The 25,204-nt window shown below is 40.1% G+C and overlaps 1 protein-coding gene across 5 annotated transcripts in view; it reads left to right on the forward strand.

The window, feature by feature from the left end:
- ST6GAL1 (ST6 beta-galactoside alpha-2,6-sialyltransferase 1) overlaps nt 1-25,204 on the forward strand; it is a 95,614-nt gene that overhangs the window by 53,675 nt on the left and 16,735 nt on the right. For 2 of the 5 annotated variants that reach the window (XM_060767935.2, XM_067465945.1), the window contains exons 2-3: nt 15,730-16,417; nt 18,514-18,611. In XM_060767935.2, coding sequence (XP_060623918.2) covers nt 15,784-16,417; nt 18,514-18,611 — 732 coding nt within the window. In that variant the 5' untranslated portion in view covers nt 15,730-15,783. Of the gene's footprint in view, nt 1-2,267; nt 2,353-4,175; nt 4,306-6,381; nt 6,435-15,729; nt 16,418-18,513; nt 18,612-25,204 lie in introns of those variants that run through there. The other 3 variants (XM_067465946.1, XM_067465944.1, XM_067465947.1) reach the window with 3 other exon arrangements.

The raw sequence follows: 25,204 nt of genomic DNA on the forward strand, positions 1-25,204 counted from the left end.
GTTGGATGAGCAAAGCAAGACTCTACTGTATCTTCATTGAACCTCTGACTTCTTCTAGATTTTTTTTTTCTTTTGGGGACATTTTTACAAACAGTGCTGCTCAAGGAATAGAAAATTACTGGGTTGTTGTAGGTTTTTCCGGGCTATATGGCCATGTTCTGGAGGCAAACATGGCCATATAGCCCGGAAAAACCTACAACAACCCAGTGATCCCGGCCATGAAAGCCTTCGACAATACGTTAGAGAATTAGTTCCAGGACCGATCACAGCTGCCCACCCCACTGTATAAAGTACAAATTCAGTTTTTTTCTGTCTCTTAGGGTGCATCTACACAGTAGAATGGAGGCAGTTTGGCACCACTTTTATTGCCATGGCTCAGTCATGGAAGTTGTAATTTTACAAGGCCTTTGGTACTTCCAGCCAAAGAGTGCTGGTGTCTCACCAAACTACTTCCCAACGCCTCAATCAAGCAAAGAGCATTATTGCAATATTTTCAAGGGGTTGCCAGAGACTTGCCGGAATCAATGGGAAGTTAGATGTGACTAAGAAAGTCCAATTGTTTTAAATATGATTAAACACAAAATCCAGCCCATGTGCTATGTTTGGAAATACGCTGCTGTTTTACCAGCTAGTAATTGTGAATTGTGCATCTGAGGCTGGATCTATACTGCCCTATATCCCATGATCTGATCTCAGATTATCTACTTTGAACTGGATTATATAACGGCCCTTCCAGACAGGCCCTATATCCTAGGCTTTCTTTTTATCCCAGATTATCTGGCAGTGTGGACTCATATAATCCAGTTTAAAGCAGAAAACCTGGGATCATGTCCTGGGATATAGGGTCTGTCTGGAAGGGCCCTGAGTCTACACTGCCAAATAATCTGGGATATAGGGCAGTGTAGATCCAGACTGGGTTTGTAAGTGCATGCTTTGTGTTGACAATAAAAAAGATAGTTAGAAACTTATCATTCTGTTCTCCATTCGGTCAGACCTCACCTGGAAGACTATGTCTTGTTCTTGGTACCGCAATTTAAGAGGGATATTGACAAGTTTGAAAGTGTCCAGAGAAGGGCAACCAAAAGGATCAAAGGTTTGGAGAGCAAGCCGTATGAGGAGTGGCTTAAGGGAGCTGGGTATGTTTCGTCTAGAGAAAAGAAGGTACAGTGGGGACATGATACCCATGTTTAAATATTTGGAAGACTGTCAGATTGAGGAAGGAGGAAGCTTGTATGCTGCTGCTCTGGAAACTTGGACACAGAGCAGTGGAATCAAACTGCAGGAAAAGAGATACCACCTAAACATTAAAGAAGCCCTCAAGACTGTCAGAGCTTTTTGATAGTGGAATATACTGCTTTGAAGTGTAATGGAGTCTCCTTCTCTTAGCTTTTTAAACAGAGAGTGAGTGGCCACCTGTCAGGAATGCTTTGATTATTGTTATTTCATGGCAGGACTGTATGGCACTTGGCGTCTGCAACAGTTCTGTGATTCTAAAAGCTTACACTCCAGCATTATACTGTACTTAAAATCTTTTCTCCTCCTTTCATGTTACCAGAGTGGGGAAGTGGTTTTCATGCCATGGTACTCAGTGCTGACACGTCACATATTTGGGGACTGGGGGAAGTGTAACCTGTTTTTCACATATGAGGGAGAGGTGGTTTTTATTGCTATTTTCTTACTTGTAAACAGAGATCCTGACCTTACAAGCAGTGCAGGACGCTATTACTTGGTTCCATCCAGTACAGAAAGAAATAGTCAAAATCATACCATGCAGGAAGTATGCCTCACTGCCTGACATGGCTGAGTGACATAACAGTCTAGGCACACCCAGAAAGCACTATTGTTAGCTTTTCTACAAAGGAGTTTGGATATGTCGTGAAGCAATTGAGCATTAGAAAAAAGATCCACAATGATGCTTGAAATGTCATCTTGCTGATGCAGGTGCACTGCAAGCGCAGGTGTGTTTAGCTGACAACCCTTTATTTTGGGGGGACATTCACATGAATAAAGGCTAGTAAGTTGGGTCTGAACTCTTTCATTGAAAATATTTCCTTTGCCAAAGAAATCATAGACAATAAGGTAACAAGGCAAGGAGACGAGTGACTGCAAATTGTGCCAGGGCTTCTGTGGGGTTTCTTATCCTTTCCTAGGTTTGTGCAGCAGTGGGTTGTTTTTCATGAGCGTTTCCTGCTGCTTCTCTTTTCTTGAGCTGCTGCCATTCAGCTGTGACAGTTTGTCAGTCACCTCTCTCCTGGCACCTGTTCTTTGCTCAACTCCTTTCTCGATTTTATGCAAATTCCATGGAACATTTTCTTCTACTTAGAGCAAAACAGATAAATCGTTGTCAAGATGGTAAGTCACAGAACAAGCTTTGGGATTTATATTTAGAAACACGAATGACCCTTCCTTTCTATGTATTTAAATTTAGTGTATATATAGTAGTTAGAACTGCTTACTTTAACTGAGCTATTTCAGAGCTGTTTTGTTTTTATGCCACTCTGAGCAAAAGCTCCATGGCAAACTATTTCTTTGCATCAGTTGTCCAGTTGTAGAATCACAACAAAGAAAACCAAATATGAATGGATTGGCGTGGCATAACTTGAAATTCAGAGATATGAGAGTAATCATTCAAAACCAATAAGGTTACATTTTGAAGGGAGCAGGGTTCTTGTCTTCCAGATCTCTTAAGACCAAATCAGAAGTGTGACCCAGCAAATGCTTTTGGACTACAACTCCCAACATTCCTCCTCATTATCAATTCTACCAGGAGGTGGTGAGAACTGCAGTTCAGCAGCATCTGGAGTAATACACCGTTTCCACCCCTAAATACAAAAACCTCAACTAATGTAGATCCACTTAATCTATAGGGATTTGGAAATACAATACTTAGGTAGTTCAGTTGATTCAGTGAATCCACTTTAGTTGAGATAAACTATAGCAAAGGTAAGGATGACAGATTGACAAGATAGTCTAGACCAGTGGTTCTCAGCATTTCTAATGCCACAACCCCTCATATTGTGGTGACCCCCAATCATAAAATTATTTTCGTTGCTACTTCATAACTGTAAGTTTGCTACTGTTATGAATCATAATGTAAATATATGATATGCAAGGTGTATTTTCATTCACTGGACCGAATTTGGCACAAATATCCAATATGCCAATATTTGAATAGTGGTGGGGTTTGAGGGGGATTGATCTTGTCATTTAGGGGTTGTATTTGCTGCGATTTATAGTTCACCTACAATCAAAGAGCATTCTGAACTCCATCAGCAATGGAATTGAAGCAAACTTGGCAAACAGAACTCCTATGACCAAGAGAAAATACTGGAAGGGTTTGGGGGGCATTGACCTTGAGTTTTGGAGTTGTAGTTCACCTACATCCAGAGAGCACTGTGGACTCCAACAGTTATGAATCTGGACCAAAGTTGGCATGAATACTCAGTATGCCCAAATGTGAACACTGGTGGAGTTTGGGGAAAATAGACCTTGACATTTGGGAGTGGATGTTGCTGGGATTTATCATTCACCTAATGATCAAAGAGCATTCTGAACCCCACCAATGATAGAATTGGACCAAACTTACCACATAGAACCCCATAACCAACAGAAAATACTGTGTTGTCTCATGGTCCTTGGTGACCCCTCTGACACCCTCAGGGGTCCTGACCCCCAGGTCTAGACTCTGCTCCCACCAGTGCCAGAATTTGGGAGCAGAGCTGGTAAACATGCTGCCTCCGCCACCCCAATACGGAGCTAGTCCGAAGCCACAGTGCTCTACAGCAGCCCCGCATTTAGGTGCTCATGTAGATTGATGTTTTGTTTAGTATTCATTGCTGTTGTGTTTGAAGGCTGCAATTTCTCTCATGGCTTTGTGCAACTTTATCTTGGAATTGCCTATAACAGATCAGTCTTATTTACAAATTTTCAGAATGTACAGTGCCTATTCATTACAACTTTTTTTCTATAGGCTGTCCTACTACCCACGGGCCAGGTGTCAGTATGAAACCCAGTAGCTATCTTACAAATCTTCCCTTATTAATACTAGAACAATTTTAGAACAGCTGTGTTGATAATGAAAACCAAACAGCAATCATGAAAAGATATCCAATCTGTGAAAAGTGGATGTGTAGCACTGTTGCAAATTAGCAGAAGGGCAAACACTTTCTGAAGCGTAGAGAGCTTTGTATATCTCAGAATACCAGAGATTGCTGTGTAGATTAGAGATTGCATGTCTTCCAACACTTCTAGTGAAACTGAGTGCTTGGTTGGCCCATGAGAGAGAAGTTTCACATAGAGCAACCGGTAAGCAATTTTAAGAGTGTACTTTAGTTTAGTTTAGTTTAATTCAATATTTTATTTAAAATATCAAACCATACTATGCAATATAGACATAAAGTTGGGCTTTCTTGGTACTGATGAGTTGATTTTTAAGAAATGCCTGCTTTCTCTCTGTCTTCATATATACATGAAATTAAACCAAATGTGGGGTTTTTTTGGGGGGGGGGTTGGTTTGTTTTTGTCGTGTCAGGAGCGACTTGAGAAACTGCAAGTCGCTTCTGGTATGAGAGAATTGGCCGTCTGCAAGGACGTTGCCCAGGGGACGCCCGGATGATTTGATATTTTTATCATCCTTTTGGGAGGCTTCTCTCATGTCTCCGTATGAGGAGCTGGAGCTGATAGAGGGAGCTCATCTGCCTCTCCCCGGATTTGAACCTGCGACCTGTCGGTCTTCAGTCCTGCCAGCACAGGGGTTTAACCCACTGCACCACTCTGGCTCCATTCAACCAAATGTTGAATGGGTATAAACTTCTGTTATTGCTGTTACCTATTAATTCATACAGGATGTGCTATGCTTTTTTGTCTAGTCATAGCTGCATTTACATTCTAGATTTTGGCATTGTTTTCTATTGCCATTAATCTCTGTTCCATGAAGGTAGTAGACTAAAGATGTCTTCAAAACAAATGAGGAACTCTCAAATTACCATTCTGCAGTTTTTCCTAACATTGCTCACATATTGTTAGTCATACACATGACTTTGTTGGCTAAACACCCTGAAGGATGGTACTGTGCTTATTTCTCGCATAATAGTTTGACAAAATGAATGGTTAGTCTTCTAAGGACTTCATCCTTGTTAGCATATTTATTATTCTGGGAAAGGCAGGAGAGCACTAGGGATGATTTTCTTAGTAACAGCATATTTTGGAACAAGGACCTGGATACCACTGCCTGCGAAAATATGCCAATCTACAGTCGCCAGAGTCAAATTAATCGCAATAATAAATTACTGTGCCTCTTTTTGCCATATTTTTTAAAAATGCAGAACTACATATACATATACATACACACACACACACACACACACATCACTTCAAAGTGTATTCAAGTATTCATCATGCTTCTTGATTGTAGTTCAGTTTGCCATACTGTAGTGAGATTTAAGAAAAATCCATTTGTCAGTCCTATATCATGAAGATCAGTGATGTTAACTTTGTAAGTAGTTCCTTCATGCATGCTGATCATATGCATTTTGTTCATTAGTTTTATAGTTGTCCACTAAGTTTATTGGTGCACAGCCTTCTGGTGTGAACCTTGTCCTTCACTTAGCTGAAGTGGTCTCAAAATAAGAGAAAAATGGGTTGGATCCACACTGCCCTATATCCCAGGATCTGAGCCCAGATTATCTGCAGGATAGACTCATAGAATCAAATTCAAAGCAAATAATCTGGGATCAGTGTAGATCCAGCTTCAGTCTTCCTCTAGCAGTGGTTCTCAACCTGTGGATCCCCAGATGTTTTGGCCTTCAACTCCCAGAAATCCTAATAGCTGGTAAACTGGCTGGGATTTCTGGGAGTTGTAGGCCAAAACACCTGGAGATCCACAGGTTGAGAACCACTGCTCCAGGGCATATTAGAAGCTTTCATACAGTTTAACAGAACATACTCTCTACTTGCATAGCTTTCAAGAATCCAACAATATTGGGTTTTTGTTGTGTCAACATGGAACCCTGTGTTAGTTACACAGCTGTGGATAGTACTAGAAAACTCAGGAAAATTCAATTCCAACTGAGTTTGTAGAGGACTACAGCATTACATCACTATAAACCTCATGCCCATGATATAAAAACACACTCAAAACTCTGAGTTAGGATTGGAAGGGCATCAAATATTGAGATGCATAGTTAATGTAAAGAGAGGTGAGGGGTTATTATGGTAGTTTCAGTCCTGATGGAAGAACTTAGTAAGGTCAGCAAGTGCATCCCAAAGGTAACTCAATACATGCAGTGTCTTCAGACTTTGCAAAGTGTCTTGCAGAGGCCTTACTAAAAACTCTTCAGGGTGTTTAGCAGTCGATGAATGGAAAAGATGAAAAGCAGGGCTACTTCACCCCTCCAGCCTCTTCCTGCAGAAGGAAAATACTGCTTTCATTACAGGTTAAGTGGGTAGGGTTTATATTAGTATGATGTTTTATGTAAATATATATTTTCCTGCAAACATATGTTGTTTATGTAAATGTATTTGTGTTTTGTTGCAACACTATAGTGTGCTTTTTGTTTGATGCCCCGAGTCTCTTCGAGGAGATGGTGGCAGAGTATAAATGAAGTTGTATTATTATTATTATTATTATTAAGAATAATTACTAGATTCTCAAGATTAATTTTACCCATGCGTTGCTCATTTTAACATTGAAACTGCCAATTTTATTAGTAATGGAAGCTCTATCAACTAGATTAACATGCAAAATAGTCAGTGGTACAAAAACAGTTTTTCAGAGCGTAGAATTATTTACTGTATCCTATGATCCTTACACCAGAATAATTACAACTGCAAAGCATATCTTTAAATACAGATTAGGGATTCCAAAATCTTAATTTAGAAGTGGGGGTTGTTGTTGCTATTCTCAGAAAGTTTGAAGTCAGAAAGCCTTGCTGATTTTTTCCAAATCACGCAACAGTAGTTGACTCAGGTTTACATTCTGTCATCCCCAACTATAACAATTTCCTTGGTTTTGGTACATTACGTTTTTGTGCATTAGTAAATATTTGCTGTTTTTAAGGAAATACGTTTAAAGTGCCTTGGTTGCATATCAATATAGAATTATATGTTATACATTAGATAAACAAATTGCAGTTTGAAAAACAAAAACCTTTGCATCCTTGTTGATCTTTATGCAAAATGTCTCTAGTTTGATTTCAAAAAAACATTCCAGTATGTGTTTTGCATGGAGGGGTTGTACTGATATGTAAGTTCCCAAATGGAACTGATTTGTTCTGTATCTTTAGGGGAACCTTTTCCATTTTACCTGTGTTGATTTAGTCATCTAATTTCCTCTTCTGCTCTCAGGCCTTTTCATTCTGAGTGTCCTCTCCATCATATAGCTGGTCACAGGTAGTGTCGAACTATTTATGTGGACTTTCAGAAACCACAAAAGTGGGAATGGAAATCCCCATGGGCCCTGAGGTGGTCATATTTGCTCGCTAGTCTAGACTACTCTTATTATAGCATCTTGTAAACTATTTCCAGTATGATTCATAGTATAATACAGTCAAAATAAATTTAGAAAGCCTTGGATTTTTAAAAAATAAATATTACTGGGATAATTTACTACTGCAATTTCCAAAATATTCTACCTGGCACAGACGGTAGTCATGCGGACTAGGAGATTCTGGAAGTTGTAGTACAACAAAGTGAGTATTCCAACCTCTGTAGATGAAGTTTATAGGGGTGTGATGTTTGCAGTCCTCTACAAATTCAGCTGAGATTAAATGCCATTGGAAGTCATTGGAGGTTATTCCCATGTACTAGCTTGTTGTTGTTCATTCGTTCAGTCGTCTCCGACTCCTCGTGACCTCATGGACCAGCCCACGCCAGAGCTCCCTGTCGGCCGTTACCACCCCCAGCTCCCTCAAGGTCAGTCCAGTCACTTCAAGGATGCCATCCATCCATCTTGTCCTTGGTCGGCCCCTCTTCCTTTTGCCTTCCACTTTCCCCAGCATAATTGTCTTCTCTAGGCTTTCCTGTCTCCTCATGATGTGACCAAAGTACTTCAGCTTTGTCTCTAGTATCTTTCCCTCCAGTGAGCAGTCGGGCTTTATTTCCTGGAGGATGGACTGGTTGGATCTTCTCGCAGTCCAAGGCACTCTCAGAACTTTCCTCCAACACCACAGCTCAAAAGCATCGATCTTCCTTCGCTCAGCCTTCCCTAAGGTCCAGCTCTCACATCCGTAGGTGACTACAGGGAATACCATGGCTTTGACTAGGCGGATCTTTGTTGCCAGTTTGATGTCTCTACTCTTTACTATTTTATCGAGATTGGACATTGCTCTCCTCCCAAGAAGTAAGCGTCTTCTGATTTCCTGGCCACAGTCTGCATCTGCAGTAATCTTTGCACCTAGAAATACAAAGTCTGTCACGGCCTCCATGGTTTCTCCCTCTATTTTCCAGTTGTCAATCATTCTTGTTGCCATAATCTTGGTTTTTTTGACGTTTAGCTGCAACCCGGCTTTTGCGCTTTCTTCTTTCACCTTGATTAGAAGGCTCCTCAGCTCCTCCTCGCTTTCGGCCATCAGAGTGGTGTCATCTGCATATCTAATGATACTGAAATAGAAGGCAGTTCACAATGGATGGGAATTTCATAGAAGTGATATATGGAAGGCACAATGCCAAACAATACCAATAAGAAGAAGGTAGTAAAATGGTAGTAGCCAGCATGGTGCATTGGTTTAAGTGTTGGTCTATGACTCTAGAGACCTAGGTTCAAATCCCCACTTGGTCATGGAACCCTTTGAGTGATCTTTCAGCTTCACAAAAACAATACTCCTCCGAATAAATTCTGCAAAGAAACCCCCATTATTAGCTTGCCTTGAGGTCCCCATAAGTCAGAAATGACTTGAAGACACACAGCAACAGCAACATTACATTACATTGGAAAAATTAGATGCACAAATGTAAGATGGGTGACACCTAGTTGACAGCCATATATATGTAGGCCATAGGTAAAAAATGAGTCAAAACTTATGAAATCCCCCCCCCCCCCGCTATATTAAGAGAAGTACAATCTCAACTCTTTTCAGCTTTTATCAGACTTCGCCTTTTAAAATCCTATTCCCCCCCCCCCCCCCCTTGCATTTTAAGGTTCATTTTTTCTTCCTAATTTGGCATCCTGGAGGCTTGGTAGGGTGTGTCTGTGAGGTATTTGTTTTAGCTTCTTCACAAGAATACTGCAGTGATTTTTATATTCTTGATGATTAATAATAATAATAATAATAATAATTTTATTTTTATGCCCTGCATAAAGGGACTTGAGGTGGCTTACATAGGGACAATCCCGAGAAATACAGATTAAAACAAACAAAATCAAATCAACAACAACACATCAGGAAAACATAGAATCATAGAATCAAAGAGTTGGAAGAGACCTCATGGGCCATCCAGTCCAACCCCCTGCCAAGAAGCAGGAATATTGCATTCAAATCACCCCTGACAGATGGCCATCCAGCCTCTGTTTAAAAGCTTCCAAAGAAGGAGCCTCCACCACACTCCGGGGCAGAGAGTTCCACTGCTGAACGGCTCTCACAGTCAGGAAGTTCTTCCTCATGTTCAGATGGAATCTCCTCTCTTGTAGTTTGAAGCCATTGTTCCGCGTCCTAGTCTCCATATCTCAATCACAAAGCAAACATTATAAAAACTATATCATGGCTGAACAATAATAGATGCTGAGTTCAGAGGGCTCAGAGTATATGCTGTAGTTCCTAAATAGAGCCAAGGGAAAGTGCAAAATTCCAGAAGGCTGGGCTGGGAGGTGTCTATCCATGCACTTTTGTTCTTTCTATAGAGGAGAAACTTGAGCCATCTCTATTTCAGATGGCTAAAAGAGATGTCTTGGTCACCTTCGTATCTTCAGTTGGCGCTTCCTTGGCAGATGCCAAGCTAATCACAAGCTCAGGCTCCTTAGTAGACAGTACATTATTTGATGGCATGGTTTACATGGAAATCCTTGCTCTGCTCATTATTATTCCAGCTCACTAGTACTATTTGAGGCAATGTCATCACTAATCAAAACATAGGCGAAGTGGCTTAGTTGACTTGCTTCCTGCACTTGCCATGGATCATAACTAAAAATAAAGTGGTGGAAAAGGTGATTTCATAAAATATGAAGTGAGTCCAAAGGTAACTGGATGACAACCTGAATGAGAACACAAGAGATCGGAAATTGGGACAACCAATGCTTATAACACCACTATAAAAGGATTGTAATCCTTTTTTGGAGCTAGGGGGTGGTTTCATCAAAAGCCATTTGAGGTGAAATCAAAGATGTATATACAATAAAGAAAAAGTTTGGCACACTTCAGCTTCACCTGCTTATTAGGTATATGGACCTAAAGAGACATAATTCTGCTGTAGCATCACTTTCATAGACTGTAATAGTGAGTCCCAGCCTTAGATATGAAGATGTTTTTAGCTTCATCTACCATCATCCCTAATCACCTCTCATATTGGCTAGGAATTGTGGAAATAGTTGTCCAATGATATTAGGGACTGATCCATTGGTAACTGTGACATTTTACAGCCGCTTTACTTTAACCAGAGGTACAAGTACTGCCAGGAGAAGGATAATTTTAGTACACATTATATATCTGGACATAATGAGTATTTTGAGCAATTAAATACTAATTTGATTCCAAGGATGTGTCTACAGCAAGGGTCCTCAAACTAAGGCCCGGGGGCCGGATATGGCCCTCCAAGATCATTTACCCGGCCCTCGCTCAGCGTCAACCTAAGTCTGAAATGACTTGAAAGTACTCAACAACAATAACAATCCTATCTCATCAGCCAAAAACAGGCCCACACTTCCCATTGAAATACTAATAAGTTTATATTTGTTAAAATAGATATTTTTAATTATTGTATTGTTTTAAAGTGTTTTAGCACTACAAATAAGAAATGTGCAGAGTGCATAGGAATTCATTCATGTTTTTTTCAAATTATAATCCGGCCCTCCAACAGTTTGGGGGACTGTGACCTGGCCCTCTGCTTAAAAAGTGTGTGGACCCCTGGTCTACAGTATAGAATTAATTCAATTTGACCCCACTTTATCATGGCTCAATGCTATGGAATTGTAGGATTTGTAGTTCGGTGATGGGTCAGCACTTGTTCAAATATAGTTTTTTTTAAAAAAAAATAACATCTTTATAGAATCATTGTTAGTAATGTTTGGTTGTTGTAGGTTGTCACAACCTCTGAGGATGCCTGTCATAGATGCAGGTGAAATGTCAGGAGAGAATGCTTCTGGAATATGGCCATACAGCCCGAAAAACCTACAACATGCATCTACACTGCAGAATTGTTGTTGTTTTATTTCTTACCTGCCTCTCCTTGTGCCTCGAGGCAAGGCACAACACAGTTAAAAACACATCGTTACAGAGGACTTACAAGAACATGAATCTGAAAAGGAACAAACAGATTTAGAACAGATTTTATGGCCTGAGAGGAATAAATTCGCAAGCACCTATGAAACAGGAGAAGAGCAAATAAAAGTTTGCATGCTGAGTTGGGCAAAAGATGTGGGACATAATATAAGTTTAGCTACAAGGAAGAAGATGTGAGAGAAAGGTCTTAAATTCACCAGAACAAGTGAATGGAAAGAAAACTTCTATAAAATGTTTCATAGATGGTACATAACTTCTACCAAATTAGCAAAAATTAATAAGGGCACCAATTAAAAATGCTGGAAGTGTAAAAGGAAAGAAGGAACCCTTTTTCATGCTTGGCAGACTTGTTTGAAAGCCTATGCGTACTGGATGGCAGTTAAAAAAAAAAATTATTTTGAAACAAAACATTCTGTTTTAACCAGAAGCGTTTCTACTGGGATTAGTGTTTGACACAATTGACAAAAAGGATGTCGTTAAGGCTGCTCGAATACTATTTGCTCATTATTGGAAGGAAAGTGCAATTTCATCTGTGATGGAATGACTGACAAAGCTTCTCAGTTTGGCAGAATTGGATAAAGTATCCTGCCTTAAAAAAATCAATACAAAGATTTTAAGATAACTGTCAGCTGTTTTTGAATTACAGTAGAGTCCCACTTATGCAACATAAATAGGCCGGCAGACCGTCGGATAAGCAAAAATGTTGGATAATAAGGAGGGATTAAGGAAAAGCCTATTAAACGTCAAAGTATGTTACAGTTTTACAAATTAAGCATCAAAACATCATGTTTGAAATCCAAAACACCTGGAAGACCAGAGTTGGGAGCACACTGATAATCCTGTAGATTAACCATCTCTAGAATCCCATATTGAGCATAGAGGAATGGCAACACTGGAAAACCAAAGTTTGCTAAACACTGATATTGGTCAACTGTCTCCAGAATCTCATCTGGAGCTGGGTGGCTCTGCTGGGAAGCCATGGCTTGTGCCTTCCAGCCTAGCAGATTGGGGCTGGATTGGATAGCCTCTTGCATTTCTAGGATTCTATGTCTCTATTTATCCTTGCCTGGGTTAGAAGAGGAAGAGGAGGGGGAGGAGAAGAAGGCCAGAAGTGCAAGTTGCTGCAAGGCTGTCAGTGGTAAAAGAGATAGGAGGAGTAGAAGGAAGAAGAAGAGAGAGTGTGGGGGAGAAAAGAGAAGGGAGAAGGGGGGGGGGGAGAGGGAGGATGTGTGTGTTTGTCTGTGTGTGTGTGCAGGAAGAAGGGGAGGGTCCTCCGCCCACCCAACCAGGTAAAGCAACAAGGCTTCTCCGCCCCACTACCTTCCAGCCAAGTTTGGAAACAAGCCTGGGTTGGAGAGAAGTTTCCAAAGCAGGCGTGTGCCAAGAGTACAGAGAGAGAGAGAAGGAGAGCCATTGCATTTCCCTTTTCCCTCCTCCCTCACTTCTTTTTTCCCTTCCCATCCCTCTTTCTCTTTTGATTTTCCCTCCCTTCCCTTTGGAGAGGCACTTTCCTCTTCTTTCTCCTCCCAGTTTTTGCACACGGGGAAAGAAAGCCACTTGCTCTCATGAGCACATATCAAAGGGTTCAATGTTTCCAATCGGCCACATGATGGCATCGGAGAATACAGAGTGTCGGATGAGCGGAGCTCAGATAACCGGAACTCTACTGTATTTTCAAAAAAAGTTTGGGAAGATTGACTATCAACAATTTTTATGATAAATGATAAGAAATATCAGTACTATATATTGATTGTGTAAGGATTGTTTTCTGTTTGCTCATAGATCTGTTATTGTACAATTAATTAAAATGACTTGGCGGAAAACAAAGCACATCATTATAAAACATAATGTACCATACACATATTAAAAAGTATTTCTATGAAATACATCCATTAAAATACAGAGAATAAAGATTAAAATACAGTAAACACAAGTCATGAATTTAGGCCTGCTGGAAGAGAGAGGTTTTTAGTTGTGTTCTAAATCCCGACAGCTGTCAGAACTCTTCCAGTAGGTCATTCCACAGTCTTGGGACGGCCAATGAAAAAGTCCTCTGGGTAACAGTCACTAATAGAGTTCTGGCAGGCTGGCAGGAGTAGTTCTCTAGAGGACCTCGGTATTCTAAGCAGTTGGTTGTACCGGAGAAGGCAAACTGGATCCAAACCAGTCAAAACCTTTAAAAGTCAAAACCAAAACTTTGTACAGGGTGAGGCAGCATAACTTCCTTTTTTCAAAACTTAATAAAACCCATTTTATGAATCAGAATTTTTTTTTTAATAATGTAGGCGCATACCTATTAAACCAGTTTTGTTTTACGTCGTTTTGAAGATCAAATTAGGTAGGTGACGTCCCCCCATTCTCCATACATTGAGTAAACCAATTTCTGGCGTATGTCATGACTCTTGCCAGCATAGCAGGCATTACGTTGGCAATTTCTTCCTGGATGTTGGTCTTCAAATCTTGTAGGGTCCATGGACGGTTCACATAAACACGGGATTTAAAAAAAAAAAACCCATAGAAAAAAATCACAAGGGCTAAATTTGGAGAGCGGGCCGGCCACTCCAAATCCACTTGAAAAGTAGGCCTCAATGGCAAAAGCACACTCCTCACTGTTCCAACACATGATGGCGACTGAACTGTGTCAGGACAAAACTTTATACTTCCGCCTCTCGAACGAGACCATTAGCGCTCCGCTACGTCTTCAACTGACTGAATGGTGCGCATTTTAAAAAAGGAAGTTATGCTGCCTCACCCTGTACTTTATATAGAAATTAATTGGCAACCAGTGGCAATTAGTTTATACATAAACTAATTGGCAACTTTAATATGGGTGCAATATGCTTACTCCTAGATGTTCCTGTATCTAGTCTGGCTGCTGGGTTTTGAAATGATTGGAATTTTCGAACTTGGTACAGAATTAGCCCAATGTAAAATGCATTGCAGAAGTCCAACCTTCTGCATTGCAGCTTGACATCACTTTCACTGCCATGGCTCAGTGCTATGGAAACATAGGAGTTAAAGTGATGTAATACTGAAGTAATTCTACAGTATAGATGCATCCTCAGCAAATGCTGGCTGCTCTTTTCTTCCTCAGAGGGCACAACAATGGCAGTTGACACGAAGGGGAGAACTTTCAACAGCCTCTTGAATTAAAGCATGATGGTACTATCCCTAGATACTGTTCTCTCTTTCAGAGGCCAGACCAATAAATTTTGTCTTTTCAAATTTCTTCTGTTCAACCACCACTTTTGGCAAAACTCCATCACTGTCAACCATCAAGATCTTTCTCTGGCTTTCTCCTAACCAGAAGATCTATTCTCAATGTTCCATAGCTTGGTATCAAATATATTCTTCTCCAGATTGGCCCCACAGTTCTCATTTATATCAAGATCCCTCCATGGATCTAGTAATCAGACCTCCAAGCGATCAGTTTGGAGTTGTCAGAGTAAAAACGGGTTCTTTAAAGGTTATTTATAAGGGGAGTTGGTTAGAAGATATTAATGATATATATATATATATATATATATATATATATATTCTGGACAAGTGGGTGTGATATGTTTTGAGTTCAGACCTTGTTCTGAGGGAGATGTAGTTTTAAAAAGGGATTTTCATTGATGCTTCCAATGATTGAAAATCTTATGTTCCTGCTTTTGCAGAGGGCCTTTGTTTGTAAAAACTGCTGATGTGTAGAGAAAGAGCTGCCAAGGACCAGAGTTATAAAGATAGTACTCCCCAATGCTCCCTTAATTTTCCAACTGCCTGAAGTACCGACCTATAGATACTTTCCAATGGAGTGTTCATGGCCAGAGAACAATAGACTATAGTTGGGCCATTGTTAAGATCCCACATGTGCCTTCCTGTCTGTTAGAGCCAATGAACATCTGTATAGGTAGGTTAGACCATTGAAATGATTGATCTTTGAACACCAATGAGAATGTGTTTTCAATTTTCTGTGAAAGTGATAAAAAGCCGTGCAACCCCATTTCAAATTGCAACAAAAATATTGTGCAGTGGACACTACTGTCACCTTATTACAAGGCCCACAATTAAAACCTTTGTAGTAAGAATCTAACTTGTGGCCTCCTTGCATTACTGCCTGGGACTTTGAGGGGACTCCAAAGCTTGTGCATTTGGAGTGCTGGTGAGCCCATGCCCCTACATCTGTACTCCTTCAGTTTGAACCTGTTTTTCCTTAAACGTAATAATAGTTGTGGCTACATTTAAAAGGCACCAACCATGCTGTTGATGTCCCCAACCTTTCAAAAAAAAATTCTTATTTATGTATGTTTCTTTTCAGGTCCAGCTTCCAGACTGAAGTTGATCTCTCCAACCTGATGCATCATCATACATTATGGTTCATGTCAGCTCATTTCGAAAATGTGTATACATTCTCCTGGCATGTATTTTGGTTTTTACTATTTGTTTATGGAAGGAAACACGGAGAGGTGTCATTTTTTCTCTGAGGTTAGACGGGCGATCGGACCATATGCCGTGGAAGATGTGGAGATGGGGCACCTCAAAAGAAGAAATAGTCCAAGGAGTAGCTGCCAATGGCACCGACAAAGTCCCTTTGTCTACCAAATCATCAAACATTAAAATTAACCTCTCTACAAAAGTGATAAGAAGCAATTTAGTGATGAAAACCAAGGATTTCTACAATGCCCTCAAAGTATGGAACAAAGACAGTTCATCCCAAAACCTCCATCCCAGGTTGCAGAAAGCAAGGGAAAACTACTTGAAAATCAATAAGTATAGGGTGAAGTATGTGGGACCAAAGTATGCTCATAAAGTCAGACCTGAGGAACTGTTATGCCAGCTTCGGAAACGATTGGACTTCAGGATGATAACTGCTGCAGATAGTCCCTTCAATACATCAGAATGGGAGCCATATGTACCAAAGGGAAATATCAGCATAAAACTGGGCCGATGTGCTGTCGTGTCTTCAGCAGGATCCATGAAGTCATCCCAGTTAGGGATGGTTATAGGTCTGTGTTACTCTATTGCAATAGAAATGATGATGATGATGATGATGATGATGACGATTAAAATCTATCACACTCGGGGCATTCAGTTTGGGGGGGTGGTGGTTAGAAAGGATAATTCTCTATTGGATTTACTCTTCTAACATCTCAAGTTCAGTGATTGTTTGCACATGTGTTTCATAATGCCTATGTTTAGACTAGGATCGATCTATTAAAACACACGTTACTATTTGCTCTTAACTATGGTTTTTGTGGCTAGAAGATTGTTTTGGGGCCTGCAGAAGAACTATAACTTTGATTCTTTGAAACAAGCCAACATTAAGCCATGCCACCTTTATTCCAACAAATGGTAGTGAAAGTTGAAACTGCCATTTGTTTAAAATGTATAGAGCAGTAGTTCCCAACCTTTTTTAGACCAGAGCCCACTTGACCAGAGACCACTTTGACCAGGGACCACTCTCCAACATTAGTACCAAAAGGGGCAGGGCTGGTCAGCTCTGCAGAAAGGAGTGGAAATAAATTAATAAAATAAATGAAGAGGAAGGAGGTTTGTGGACCTGATTTTCATTTTCATGGCCCACTGCTAGGCCACGGCCCACAGGTTGAGAGCCACTGGTATAGAGGGTCTCCCCATTTTCTTTCATGTAATTTCTCTGGACAAGAGAGAGAACATGAGGGAGCCAGTCTTGTTCCTACATAATCTGTTGTGACATCCAAATGTAAGCATTGGTTATGGGAATTTAGAATAAATGTGATGTAATCAGTCCTGGCCCTTTAAAATCTACATTATATTTGACAGCATTATCCAGTCTAGTCTTTATGATGTAATGGTCCCTATTTTAAATCAAGTTGTGACTTACATTTAATAATTATGGTTGATTTATGATTGACAGTAGGTTCAGACTTTACTAACAATGACGCATTAATTCTACCATGTCAAGATACATTTGTGTTTAAGTAAAATTTTGTGCAATTGCAGCTTCCCTGAAGTAGAAGTTATGTAAAAGCTTCACAAGATTGGTTGAAATCCCATCTCAGCCATGAAATCAGCAGGTGTAATTTCAGGCTTTGTACCCACTGTAGTTTTCTACCTGTGGAGTAGTTGTAAAGGTTACTGAGAAAATACTATTATGCTGTATTTATAAGCTTATCAACACCACTGCATACTGTCCTGAAATCCTTTCAATAAGGGCGACCCGGGAATAGTATGTTTAATGAAATGAATGATTTAATTACATTGGTGCAGCACTTTCAACCCTCTCAAATGTAATAGAAATTATTAAATGCAAATATTTGCCTGTGAAGTGTTAATTACAGCAAGGATCTCAATATCAGCAAACAGGTGAAAGAATACTAAAACCCACAGCAACCCAATACTAAAACAGTATAATAACATCACAAAAATCCATTGCATTGTACTGTAGTTTTGCCTGACAGATTAAATCACTCTTCCCAGATCTTCAGGATCCACAGTCACTATTCAGTAATGTCTGAGCTGAGGCCCCATCTACACTGCTATATAATGAAATATATGCTGAAACTACATTATGTCATTTAGTGTAGTTAGTGTTGTGTTCCACTTTTTTGTTCCATAAATGCCACCAGACTGAAGTTTATGAAAAGCATTTCCCATTTTTTCTCTTATAAGCAGTGCTTTTCATGTATATGTCTATTCTCTTTCTAGAATGTCAACTGTTTTCCTTGTCATTGGATTGATGTGTTTGCTCCAGATTTTAATCTAAACCTTAAAGGAGCTGTTGAATCTGTTGAACCCTGTCCTGCCCCATAGATTTCCACACCTTGGTTTCCTCTTCTAAAGTGCAAACTGAAACCTAGAATGGATTCACTTCTCTCTCAAAACAAGACCCACAACTGCCATGACATTTTGCTCTCTGCTGCAATTGGGATTTCTCAAATAGTATGATTTTGCAGGAACAGATGCATGTACACTGAGTGGAAGGTGGCTGTGTTTTCTCACATTCACAGTGGAAAGTTTGGTTATAGTAAAGCAAATACCCCAACAACAGCTACAAAGATCAAAATAGATGTTTGTGTCTTGGGTCTGTCAGATACCTTGAATGTATGTTTCCTCTTTTTAGATAGTCATGATGCTGTGTTGCGGTTTAATGGGGCCCCTGTCAGAGGATTTCATTTTGACGTAGGAGAGAAAACCACTATTCGCCTTGTAAATTCCCAGGTAAGTTGCCTGGTCATAAGGAAAGCAATGGAAGGTGGGCCATTTTGGATTAGTAATGTAAGGGATTTTAATGTATTGTCAAAGGCTTTCATAGCTGGAATCACTGGGTTGTTGTAGGTTTTTCGGGCTATGTGGCCATGTTCTAGAAGCATTCTCTCCTGACATTTCACCTATATATATAGCAGGCATCCTCAGAGGTTGTGATGCTTACATTCTGTTGCTCCAGTGATCTAAACCCATGGATTCAAATTACAAAAAATAAAGACTACACTTAAACATTTGAAAGATGTTCTTGATGGTACAAGATGTTGAATAGTGTCAGGGATTGCTTAAACGGTATTGGTCTCTCCTCTGGAAATCTTAATCTGCCTACTACTCATTACTAAAGTAAATCTCATGGATGTCAGTGAGTCTGTTATAGTAAAGGTAAAGGTTTCCCCTTGACATTAAGTCTAGTCGTGTCCAACTCTGGAGGATGGTGCTCATCTCCATTTCTAAGACAAAGAACCGGTGTTGTCTATAGACACCTCCAAGGTCATGTGGCCAGCATGACTGCATGGAGCATCATTACCTTCCCTCTCAAGTGATGCCTATTGATCTTCTCACATTTGCATGTTTTTAAACTGCTAGGTTAGCAGGAACTGGGGCTAACAGCAGGAGCTCACCCCGCTCTCTGGATTCAAATTACCAACCTTTTGGTCAGCAAGGTCAGCATCTCAGTGGTTTAACCTGCTGCATCACCATATAATTTTTGTATCATAGTCTGAAATTTCTTTAATAGGGAGCATAATTTTAAGGCATACCAGTCTTTGGCTAGGTACATTTCTGAGTCTGAATTCTGCAGTGAAACTGCACTTGTAAACCTCTTCATTACATTCATTTTCTCTGCATCCTTAATCCATCTTTGATACAATGGTGTTTAGGCTCAAGAGACTCCCATGTTGATCGCAGCTGTCCCCGTCAACCAGTTTGATTGATCATAACAGCAGGGGTAGGTGAAGCCCTCTGCAGAAGATTGTATGTGATGGTGGGAATGGAGCAGCTGAAAGCTAATCTTTCCTTAAGCACTCACATTCACAGCCATAAAGGCCTCTCTGTGGGCAATGACCCTTCCAATATTCCTCCACAGACTTGGAGACAGCAGCAGGAAGAATAATTCGTATCTGTTAGAGGACCAAGAGAGAGGCCTTTAAATTAAGGCTGATATGAAAATTACTTGATATGCAAAAAGTCAGTTGCTCTTTGTGGATACTGTAATATTTATTAATCAGTCTGATAGTGTTTACAAGACAGATCACAGAGACAGTTAAGTAGGAATTAGCAAGACAGTCAAGCCTAAATATTTAAATAGCCAATAAAACAGACAGTTCATTAGGAACAGTGCAAAAGAACAGGACATGTAAATCTGGTAGCTGTTAAGTGTCTGCTGATGGACAGCAGAAAGGTCCCTGAAAGCAGGCATCTGAAGCTGTTGTAGTATTGGTGCCTGGTACTCAGCTAAAAATAGCCAAAGTATCTGGGGACTGGATATTAATGAAGCCGATGAGTTAACGGATAAGCAAGAGCAAGTTCATGAGAAACTGACCTTTTTGCAACTTACAGAATCTCTGGAATACGCACAGAACAAAGCAGAGTCCTTTGTGTTTAAAGGTGGCCTGCCCTAGTATTTATGGGTCTAAATCCGCCAACGGCACCAGGTCCCATTTCATTTTGGAAGTTAAGCAGGGTCAGCCCTGGTTAGTACTTGGATGAGAGATCACCAACAACTGACAGGTGTTGTAGGTAATATTTTAGGGATAGAAATTGCAAATCTATTTCTCAGTATTTCTTGTCTAAGAAAGACCTATGACATTCTTAGGGTCATCTGAAGTTAAACTTGCCCCTCATAGGTAAGGAGGCTACAAACACAGCTACACAAACAAACAAAAATCTCAGGGCAACCACCTTTTTCTTTGTCGTCCTGTTGCTGTCATTGTGGCTCCTGGCCACGATGTGTACCATTGCTGATGTTAGCAAAGACATCCATGCAACTTGGAGAGTGAAGGGGGAAAGGAGGAGGTGGCAATCCCATAGAGCTCAAGGAAAGTGGGATGGTTGTGTGAAGAGCAGAACTGATTCCAAGTAAATAACAGCCCAACTCTCCACACTATACCAAAGTACGGAGGTGCTCCAGAGCATTCCCAACTTTGCAAAACATGGGGGAAACCATGTTAAGCAACCTTGCCCCACATTGGAGGTGAGAAGGCCTTGTTTGCCATGTGGATACTAGGCATGTGCAATCCATGGTTCTAAATGGTTCTAAAGTACTTACAAAACTAAAGTTCTGGTGGTGAAAACTAGAGGGCGCTGGTGCTTTGCTTCTACAGTGTTGCTAAATTTCTGGTGGTGAAACTTTCAGAACTCCTTAACACAACTTTCAAAAAGTCATTATAAATGGCAGTTTTTAATAGGTTCTGTCATAAAAATCACCAATAATGAAATAATAATAATATTTTGAAAGTTTTGTTAGAGTTCTGAAATTTTCACCACCAGAACTTTAGCAACACTGTAGAAGCAAAGCACCAGCGCCCCCTAGTTTTCACAACCAGAACTTTCGTTTGTAAGTAATTTAGAACCATTTAGAACCATGGATTGCACATGCCTAGTGGATACCATGGAGCTGAATCAATCCTGAGTTGGGTTAAAGTGCCCATGTAGATTATTCCCTATTTCTTGCCTTCATTGGTACACTTCAAGAAACCACTGTTCTTCAAATTTTGTTATAACACGAGAAGACCTCTTGCTTGATGATTTATCTGCTGAGTAACTCTAGTAAGTACATTCTTTGTTCAAACAGAGGATTGCCCAGGCTTGCTCCCAAGATGGCCCTTTGGCTGCATTTGGAAGAAATTCCTCCAAGGAAACCAGTCATTTCCGATACAAGCATACCTCCGATAGCAAAGCCTCTGCCAAAGAAGCTTCTTTTTTGCAGTCTTTTTAGGCACACTTACACTTACCTGGAAGCTGGAAGGTTCTTCTTTTAAAAAATAGAATTGGTATTGGAAAGATGATTGATGCCTGGGGAAACATGAGCTTTTGGTATCATGTTGCAGAAGCATACCTTCAGTGAACAAAATAATAAAGCCTGGATTGGAAAATAATAGGATTCCACTCTAACCACTGATACTACTGTATATTCTCGAGCATAAGCTGACCTGAATATAAGCCAAGGTCCCTAAATTTATCACAAAAAAACTGGGAAAACGGATTCACTCGAGTATAAGCCAAGGGATGGGAAATGCAGCTACTGCTGGTAAATTTCAAAATATAAATAGATAACAATACAATTACATTAATTGAGGCATCAGTAGATTAAATGTTTTTGAATTTTACAATATTGATCTGATGTTTATTGTGGTAAAGAAACTCATACCTATTTTTCATGTTATTTGTGCCTTTGGTACCAAATTTTATGGTTAAAAAAATGCTCCAAAACACACCTACTTTGTTAGCTGAAGTATGCCTGTATTCTGATTGAGGAACATCATGATGATGAATTGAGAAATTCAGTGAAAACCAAGTTTTGAAACTAGGAGTGAAAGCCAAATACAACATTACAAGAGAAGTTAAAGTGGGTTCTTTATTTGTATGATCGAGGACATAAAGGGAAATGTGGGTTCCTCTGTGCCTTAGGAACTGAAAGCAGCGTCATTAGGTCTTTGGGTGAAATGCTCAGTTTGATAAAGTTCCCCAAACAATTTGAAAATAATTGCTACAAGGGAAATCCAGAGATCCTTTCAACACCAAATTGGGAGGGATAGTCAATAACCTAGAAGACAAGAGCAGAATTCAAAACAATCTTAACAGATTAGAGAGATGATTGGCCAAAAGCAACAAAATGAAGTTCAACAGTGACAAATGCATGTTACTCCACTTAGGCAGAAAAAATTAAATGCAAAGATATAGAATGGGGGACACCTTGCTCAAGAGCAGTATGTGTGAAAAAGATCTTCGAGTCCTCGTGGACAAGTTAAACATGAGCCAACAATGTCATGCAGTGGCAAAAAAAACCCCAAAAAACAATGGGATTTTGGCCTTCATAAATAGGAGTCTAGTGTCTGGATCCAGGGAAGTCATGCTACCCCTCTATTCTGCCTTGGTCAGACCACACCTGGAATAGCAGGTCCAATTCTGGGCACAACAATTGAAGGACCATGTTGACAAGCTGGAATGTGTCCAGAGGGTGACTAAAATGATCAAGGGACTGGGGAACAAGCCCTATGAGCTTAAAGAGCTGAGCATGTTTAGCCTGAAGAAGAGAAGGCTAAGGGGAGACATCATGACCATGTATAAATATGTGAGGTGAAGTCATAAGGAGGAGGGGGCAAGCTTGTTTTCTGCTGCCCTGAAGACTAGGATGCGGAACAATGGCTTCAAACTACAGGAAAGGATATTCCACCTGTGAGAGTTGTTCAGCAGTGAAACTCTCTACCCCAGAGTGGTGGAAGCCCCTTCTTTGGAGGCTTTTAAGCAGAGGATGGATGACCTTCTCTCAGGGGTGCTTTGAATGTGATTTTCCTGGTTCTTAGCAGGAGGTTGGACTGGATGGCCCATGAGGTCTCTTCCAAATCTAGGATTCTATTATTCTTTTCTCAGACTGCACAATTGTTGTACGATGATTCTACTTTTATCTGTCACAGCTGCATCCTATAAAAAAACCTTGGATTGGCAATTTAGGGAAGATATTTAGTATTCTCAGCTAGAGAATTCACAGAATTACAAATCCCAGGATTTTATTAGGTGCAGCATGTAGAATCAAGTCCCATAGATATGTAGTGTAAAAAGTTCTCAAGGGTGATATAACTGCATATATCAATCAATGGATGACACAAACTTAATGAAGCTATTACAGACCCCTTTAGTTCCCAATTCAGTGTTACAATGAATGGAGCTATTCTATTCTTTCTAATGCTCCTTTGAATTAATGCATTCAGTTTGAACTGGAAAAATTACTACAGATTTTTTTAGTCTGTTTCTTCACTTGTACAAAACTGCTTTGAAGATTGCCAGTCAGAATCAGCCACTTTGAAAACTGAGTGCTGGTAAGGCAAAAAAAAAAAAAATCCTTAAAAACAGTGAAAGCACTTCACTGCAATGATGATAAAAACATCAAATCATCCATTGGTCCCCTGGGCAACGTCCTTGCAGACGGCCAATTCTCTCACACCAGAAGCGACTTGCACTTTCTCAAGTCGCTCCTGACATGACAAAAAAAAAAAAAACTGAACCCACTTCTATGAAAATATTGTATGTCTTTCTCCTTCAACGCTACACTTATCTCTGTTCTGACTGATAAGTATTTTGGTTCCCTGGGTCAGAGAGGGCTGGTCTTTTACAAAAAAAAAAAAATGACCTTTTGCGAGACTGTTGCAAGTTTTATTCTTGAGATTAGTCATTTTTAAGCATTTTTTTTACTTTTTTTCTGTGACTTCCTTTTGTTATACATCTCTGTGCTGTGATCTTGTTAGACTATGCCATTAAAGGCTGTCGTTGTTGTTGAACGAGGAATGACTATTTAAAGAAGTGTTGACTCACTTTTGATTTCCCCTTTTCTCTGAAATGCCCCAATGACTTTGATGGGGGAAAAAACACTTTTGGTTCAGCCCTGAGTTCAGCCCATATAGGCTCAAGTGCCTTGAAGTTAGGAAAAGCAAGGCTAAGTCTGATGTCTTAACAATCCTGTCCCTTCATCTGAATCTAGAGCCCCTGGGTTAAACTCTTGTGCCGGCAGGACTGAAGACCGCCAGGTCGCAGGTTCAAATCCGGGGAGAGCATGGATGAGCTACCTCTGTAAGCTCCAGCTCCCCATGCGGGAACACGAGAGAAGCCTCCCACAAGGATGGTAAAACATCAAAACATCTGGGTGTCCCCTGGGCAATATCCTTGCAGACAGCCAATTCTCTCACACCAGAAGCAACTTGCAGTTTCTCAAGTCGCTACTGACACACACAAAAAATCTGCAGATATGAAATAAGGGAGACACATGTGAAAGGTGACATTAAATAGGGAACAAGTATACTATGTTTTGGCTTGTAGATGTTTTAAGACAAGCATGGGCAAACTTTGGCCCTCCAGGTGTTTTGGACTTTAACTCTCACAATTCCTAACAGCCAGTAGGCTGTTAGGAATTGTGGGTGTTGAAGTCCAAAACACCTGGAGGGCCAAAGTTTGCCCATGCCTATTTTAAGTCCTTTTCCAGAGGACATTAAAACAGTATAAAGGTCAATGCAGGAATATGACATGTTAACATTTAAAGAGATAAAATAATTTCTCATACCTATATATTACATTAGCCTCTACATACTTATTGCAGAAACTTGCTGAATTGCAAAAGAATTCCGGTATCATTTACTGACATAAATGCAAGATTGATATTTTACTTCATGAGTAGAAGTTGGAACACACAGATTGAAGTTCACTGTGGACATGACTGGACTGAAGATAATATCTGAAAACTCCCAGTTATTTAGAATGAATGGAAGGAATTCTATTTCTCCATTACGACTTATAAGAGCCGATTTAATTTTTTTTAAAAAAAACTCTCTTCAGTGTGT

This window comes from Anolis sagrei, chromosome 3 (assembly GCF_037176765.1).
Source record: "Anolis sagrei isolate rAnoSag1 chromosome 3, rAnoSag1.mat, whole genome shotgun sequence".
In the NCBI taxonomy this organism is placed as follows: domain Eukaryota; kingdom Metazoa; phylum Chordata; class Lepidosauria; order Squamata; family Dactyloidae; genus Anolis; species Anolis sagrei.